The sequence below is a fragment of the Octopus sinensis genome, linkage group LG17 (assembly GCF_006345805.1).
Source record: "Octopus sinensis linkage group LG17, ASM634580v1, whole genome shotgun sequence".
In the NCBI taxonomy this organism is placed as follows: Eukaryota; Metazoa; Mollusca; class Cephalopoda; order Octopoda; family Octopodidae; genus Octopus; species Octopus sinensis.
In genome coordinates this window covers 24,536,431-24,543,930 of record NC_043013.1, presented here as the reverse complement: position 1 = coordinate 24,543,930, position 7,500 = coordinate 24,536,431, and the positions used below count along the sequence as shown (strand labels likewise).

Genomic DNA, 7,500 nt, shown 5'->3' with positions numbered 1-7,500 from the left:
TTTAGACTAGATTTTCGAGTTACCTCCCCTGTTAAAGCATTTAATTGACTTTTATTACATAATGGATAAAAAAAAAAACCAGTACCTCCGCCGCTTTCGCCATCGCCACTGTCATCATTACTACTACTACTACTACTACTACTACTACTATTACTACCCACCACCATATCAGTGCCATTGTGAATGGGAAAATCCAGTCGAAAAATAAGTGCATCTATTTTAAATTTTAAAATAGCATTCCGTCGGTTAAGGTAGCAGGGGTTCCTGTAGATGCAATCAATGCAAGAACTTGTTCATGAAATTATCGTGCAAGTTGTTCTCATGGAGATTCAATGTGACACAAAATGTGACAAAGATGACGCTTTGAATTACAGGTACCACTCATTTTTGCCAGCTGAGTGAACTGGAGCAACGTAAAATAAAGTGTCTTGCTCAAGGTCACAATGCACCGTCAGGAATCGAACTCACTACCTTACGATCAGGATCCGAGTACCCTAACCACTAAACAACTCACTTTCACCATTTTAAATTTAATGACTCAGAGAAAAGATACCCGATTGGGATCGGATATCAAACGTGTAGAAGCGTTGATACAAATATTGTAAATATATACAGTATGAAATGTTGATCTTATTAATTGTTATTATGTTTTCTTGTAATTAGTGCAGATGATGGCTCAACCGGCTTTATGCAAGGCACATATGTGTTGGTCAACTATAATGGCAGTGTTCTCTGGCCAGTACCGGTCAAATTAAAAAGTTCCTGTAAAGTTGATATTACATATTTTCCGTTTGATGACCAACAATGCATTTTACGATTCGGTTCCTGGATTTACAGCGGTTTATGGATCGATTATATAACAATGATGGAGGGTAACCCGGTCGATTTGACCACTTACGTCAATAACAGTGAATGGGATTTACTGGACATCAGACTGGACAAGAACATACGCACCCACTCCTGCTGTCCTGATCCTCACCCAGATATGACATACACTCTATACATTCGTCGCCGAACTTTCTACTATATATTTAATATTATAATTCCCTGTGTGATGTTATCGGCATTGACGCTGCTAACATTTTGGCTTCCACCAACGTCAGGGGAAAAGATCACCCTTGGTCTCTCAGTATTTTTAGCTTTTTCGATGTTCATGCTTCTTATTGCTGAACAAGTTCCAGCAACATCCGAGTCTGTTCCGCTTATTGGTAAGTATACACTTTTTCCCAAATATATTTTGAAGACAATTGAAGGAGCTATAAAAATTGTTTGTAGAATTTAACTCTAACGATATGTTTTGCATTACACCCTTCCGATAGAATTTGATAAGAAAAAAAATATTTTGAACGTTGATATTTTTTTTCTGATTTTCATTTCTATAAAATATCGAAGGAAGTCTAAGTAGATGCTCATCCGTCTAAGAAATAATTAGGGCTCCTCTACTATACATGAATATATGACGGAGTGGTATCTTTTTGGTTAGGTGTGACCACCACTGCTATTTTAGGCGCAGGCGTGGTTGTGTGGTAAGAAGCTTGCTTCCCAACCACGTGGTTGTCTGCTACTATAGCCTCAGGCTGACCAAAGCCTTGTGAGTGGATTTGGTAGACGGAAACTGAAGGAAGCCTGTCGTATATATATATGGTAAATGTAGAACAGAAGATTGAACGTACGAGAACTTTTATAAATCAATCACGACAATTGTTTTGACACATCTAGTAATGATCCCTCACGGGTGGGACACTTAACAACCTGTTCAGGAGCATCCCGTGGTGTAGATGTGTCTCATCGGGTGGCAAATAAATAAAACTAGTTCAGATAACAGTTCCGCGATGAACCTTTTTATTTCGTAGATAGAAAAGCAACAGAACGAAGAAAATATCTTCATTTATATAGAATATCAAAATCACAGATGCAAATAAGTAACGAACGCATAATATAGCGAGAAAAAATATCCGTTAACAGATATGGATGTATAAACGCCCTCGCGCAAGTTGCATGGCGTGTGCACACTCGCTCATACAAGAATCCACGAAAATGTGAGCATACGCACACATGTGGTTTGGTGCACTCACGATCACAAAGCGAGTTAAATAGCTATTTGGTATTTATAAAAATGGATAGGTTAAAGTTAAACTTAATTTATCCATGCCTTCAGTAAATTATGTTAACACTCATTCAAATTCATTCTCACTGTGTTGTGCGAAAGTACATTTATATGAGTGTAGGCATCTTGAGAGTCTTTCAGTCATTTTATTAATGATCTTCTTAACGGTCCACAGAGTAGAGAGGGATTCCTCGGAGCAGAGTCGGCATCTTCTGGAAATGATATTGTATGGTTTTACGTGCCTTACAATGGGCCAAGTTATGTTGTACTAAATTTTACCTTCCTTCAGTCACCATACAAAATCAGCCAAAGATGTTGAATGTCTCTTATTGATTCCCTTGAAGCTGGCGATATAGTCTTAAATGAATCAGCTGTCTGCCCAATGTAAGCATACGGCCACCCCCTTGTGTGCACGGTACATTTATATACAAGATTTTTACTCATATAGAGGTTCATCAATGGGCATTTTGATTTTTCTCTGCATGAGCACATCATATTTATTGGTATATATGGCAGTTCAACGTTGTTACCATGTTAGCTATATCATAAGCATCATATTTCAATTTGGCCGTAATTGGTCCCTTTCATTGCGGTTTACATCTCCTTTGTTGGTATTTAGATGCGTATGTTTGCTAGATTCAATAGATGGGTTATTGAACTGTTGTCACATTTTACTATTGTTTGTGCGGTGCATAAGGTGCTCTAAATTAGCAGAATTTGCATAGGATACCTTCACGGTGTGCCGATTAAAAGTAGCATGATGTCGATGAGATTTAGGAAAATATTTGTCCAAAGCGGCAAAAATTTTCCAGCGATCTTGGTTGAAACATGCAAACCGAAAATTGGATTGAATCAGAGGACATCCTGATACCTATATCTGTTGTCTGGCTTATTTGATCAAGTGTGTTGCACAGGAGTGGAACAGTTTACAGTGTTACGAGCATATATATGTATATGTTTGTATGCCTGTGTTTGTCCCCCCACCATCGCTTGACAACCGATGTTGGTGTGTAACTTAGCGGTTCAGCAAAAGATAATGTAGAATAAGTACTAGGCTTACAAAGAATAAGTAGTGGGGTGGATTTGTTTGATTAAAGGTGGTGCTCCAGCATGGCTGTAGTGATATGACTGAAGCAATTAAAAGCATAAAAGAATAACAGAATAAAAGTATATATATATGTGGAGGCGCAATGGCCCAGTGGTTAGGGCAGCGGACTCGCGGTCGTAGGATCACGGTTTCGATTCCCAGACCGGGCGTTGTGAGTGTTTATTGAGCGAAAACACCTAAAGCTCCACGAGGCTCCGGCAGGGGATGGTGGTGATCCATGCTGTACTCTTTCACCACAACTTTCTCTCGCTCTTACTTCCTGTTTCTGTTGTACCTGTATTTCAAAGGGCCGGCCTTGTCACTCTCTGTGTCACGCTGAATATCCCCGAGAACTACGTTAAGGGTGCACGTGTCTGTGGAGTGCTCAGCCACTTACACGTTAATTTCACGAGCAGGCTGTTCCGTTGATTCGGATCAACCGGAACCCTCGTCGTCGTAACCGACGGAGTGCTTCCATATATATATATATATATATATATTATATATATATATATATATATATATATATATATATATATAGGGGTAAAATATGAAAAATCAACGAAAATGCACATTGCAAATAAAAAAAGGCTATTTATGACAGGTAACGACAAATATATACATTTACAATGACTGAGGCAGTAATACGAGTCATAAAAGTCATTATTATGAGATGATTATAAGATGATAATAAAGTAAGAGAACAAAACGGACCATGGTTTACGCAAAGCTATTCATTTGCGTAAACCATGGTCTGTTTTGTTCTCTTACTTTATTATCATCTTATAATCATCTCATAATAATGACATTTATGACTCGTATTACTACCTCAGTCATTCTAAATGTATATATTTGTCGTTACCTGTCATAAATAGCCATTTATATTTGCAATGTACGTTTTCGTTGATTTTTCATATTTTACCCTTACATTTCCACGTGTATTTTATATTTTCTTTTCGTAACTATATATATATATATATATATATATATATATATATATATATATATATATATATATATATATACACTCAAAATAAGCAACAAGGATATCCAAAGGTAGTGTAGTACAATCGTTTCATGCTACTTCATTTAATTAAATGATTGTACTACACTACTTTTGGATATCCTTGTTGCTTATTTTGATTATAATCACCCCATTTGATATATATATAGGAGACCAAAAGTGTACATACGCCGCTATATGTATATATAAAAAATCAAAACAAAAAATTGAAGAACGTGGCAGGCAACAACTAAGCATAACCTCTAACTTATATCTTACACAATATGTATGTATGTATGTACGTATGTATGTATGTATGTATGTATGTATGTATGTATGTATGTATGTATGTATGTATGTATGTATGTATGTATGTACTAGATGGCATCACCCAATGTATTGTAAATTTCAAAATTGATCGATTACTAAATTATGAGGTTAAAATGGTTATTAACAAGTTAAACAAAGGTAAGGCACCTGGATCAGATGGAATTCCTGTGGAATTGTTTAAGGTTGGTATTAAGGATATAATACAAACAATACTTCACCCCATCACAGTGTGCTAGGATGGAACTCCTATACCACAAGATTGGATAGATGGTCTTTTGGTGACCCTGTTTGAAGGGAAGGGCGATAAAGGAATCTGCGTTCACTACCTCGGTATCACTCTGCTGGAGTCTGTGCGAAAGTTCTTGTTGGATTATTGTTGAACAGGTTGATGGAGGACATTTGTCCAACAGTAATCCCTGAGTCACAAAGTGGCTTTAGATCTGGCAGAGAGATGATTGATATGATCCTCTCAGCAAGGCAGATTCAAGAGAAATGTATTGAGCAGCGGGTTTCTCTGTGTCAGATCTTTGTTGATCTGACAAAGGCCTTTCATACGGTGAACAGAGGTGCACTATGGATAATATTATGGAATATTTATATATATATATATATATACACGCACACATACACACACACACACACACACACACACACACACACACACACACACACACACACACACATATATATATATATATATATATTATATATATATATACATATATATATATATATATATATATATATATATATATATATATATATATATATATATATATATGTACGTATATGTGTGTATGTATGTATGTGTTGCCAAAAGATTATCAATAAATAGAAGTCAATGAAATTAGTATCGGATTGTTAAATTTCTGGAAGACGATGTCCCCGTCGCAGCGGCAGTCGAAAGACTGAGACCATTAAGATAATAAAAAATATCAAAGGCATTATACATCTTACTGTTTATCATTCCAAAGAGCTGCAGCATGAAGTATTTTGTTCAGTAATTCTGAAGACAAACATATCGGGAAAAAAATAGGAAAAGATGAATCTGGAAGTTTATTTGATGATCTTTAGATTAACTCGTGTTTCTTTGATTATTGCAGGTATATATCTGTGTCTTGTCATGACTATGACCTCTGTATCAGTTATAATGGCAGTCATGGTCATTAATCTGTATAATCGAGGAATGAAAACTAGACGAGCCCCAAAATGGCTTAGGAAACTGATTTTGGAGTTTGCCTCTAGTCCCCTAAAAATGAAACATGACATAGAACACCTTGCTAAAGTTATCACACTTGTAAGTGTAAAACTCTTCTTAACAAGTGCATGAAAATGGTTATTATTGTACTTATATGCATGTCTACTTTTCTATTATTTATTCTTTGCATTTCTCCTACACAGAAGTTGCCCTCAACAAAACAGCGCTTCTTTCTTAAAGAATTTAGTTTCACTGTACTAATAAATATAAGTTCATTCCAAATTTTTACAAATTTGTATTGATCTGCTGTTTCCATCAGATGAGAGAGTAAAAATCATAGGACCCTACATAGTTTTTCTATGTGCTTGAAATATAATCTAAATTTCCCTCAAATCACACCCTAGTCTCTCTCTCTCTCTTTCTCTCCTGAAGTTTCTAGGTGACTTTTCTTCAGCTCTTGCATGTCCACGATGCACCATAGTCATAGACGTTTGTATTTATCTGATTTATAGCAAAGAAGTAATTGGTGCCTCTTCAGCTTGCAGATGGTAAACTTGATCCGAATTTATTGAAGCTTCGATGAAGAACATGGTGGATGTAATTTGTATTGGTTGAAACATTCGATCCGTTTCTCCTGTTTTCAGCTGCTCGATAAAAGTCATTGTTGATGAAGGACTGAAGCAGACGCTCATCGGCAATAGCGATATATTCTCCTTTTATGTTTCTGTCAATTGCTAATCTTGTACTGAAATACTGACTTCATTCACTGGCTTTGAGAAAATGAATATGAGGCTTTTCAGTGAAAAACTTGTATTGGCTGGTTTACACAGGGTTACACCTATGTGAAACGAAGAATTCTCATGCAGTGGATGCACTTTAGGTTGTGTTGTAGCGGAAACTGAATCGTGTTTAAATAATTAGAGAACAAGGTATACAAGTGGGTCCCTTATATTTAAATCACTCATATTGAATGAAGAATTTACAGGTCGGGACTAAAATAGATGTACCGACAACTTTTATATCACCGATAACTCGAAGGATAAAAATTGCTCAAAGTGTTAAGACAGAAAGTCTAATGACATAGACTTTGGATTAAAAGTCTAATCTACAAATTATTCGGACCCAAAACTCACACGGTTAGTCTAAGTATGTTTCTAAAGTAACTATCGGCCGAAATAATGTCTATGCAGCTGCCTACATAAATACATCGGAAGACTCCAAAAATATAGTTTTACTACTTTCTAAAACTTTTTGACGAAAACCATTCGGAACCACAGTCTCGACAATACAAGCTAAATAGAGCCACGTACATAGCTTAAGTCTGATATACTTTTTCCTTCACCTTTACAGATTTGTTCGCACACATGATTACATGTATGATTGTTCCTTTACATATTGCTTTTTTTTTATTAAAAAAAGTAAGAAATTTTAGTTACCCAAATGCTGGGGTCTTTTGTACGGTATACAGCGAATATTTTAAAAGTAATTTGCAACAGAAATCTTAACAATATTGAAAATAACATGAAAATCCATCTTACCCTTTCTGATATTGTTTTTGTGAAGCAAAATTCCTCAAGACCGAGTTTACTGAGTTATATGACCTTGTGCTCTAGAGATAGCACAAGCAAATATGAAGTTATATTCTGGGTATATAATCTAGAAATAATTTTTTTAATTTCCCATGGCCATTCCCTTAATTATTTTACAATTGCTGATTATTTCATGCTCGACAAATAAAAACATTTTCTGTTTCTTGCACACTTTATTCGAAGTGA

At 35.8% G+C, this 7,500-nt stretch overlaps 1 protein-coding gene across 2 annotated transcripts in view; it reads left to right on the top strand.

Annotated features, from left to right (window-relative positions):
- Positions 1 to 7,500, top strand: part of LOC115220867 (neuronal acetylcholine receptor subunit alpha-10) — an 83,584-nt gene that overhangs the window by 74,851 nt on the left and 1,233 nt on the right. For both annotated transcript variants that reach the window (XM_029791045.2, XM_036510447.1), the window contains exons 6-7: positions 664 to 1,208; positions 5,631 to 5,824. In XM_029791045.2, the coding sequence (XP_029646905.1) occupies positions 664 to 1,208; positions 5,631 to 5,824 (739 nt within the window). The remainder of the gene's footprint in view (positions 1 to 663; positions 1,209 to 5,630; positions 5,825 to 7,500) is intronic.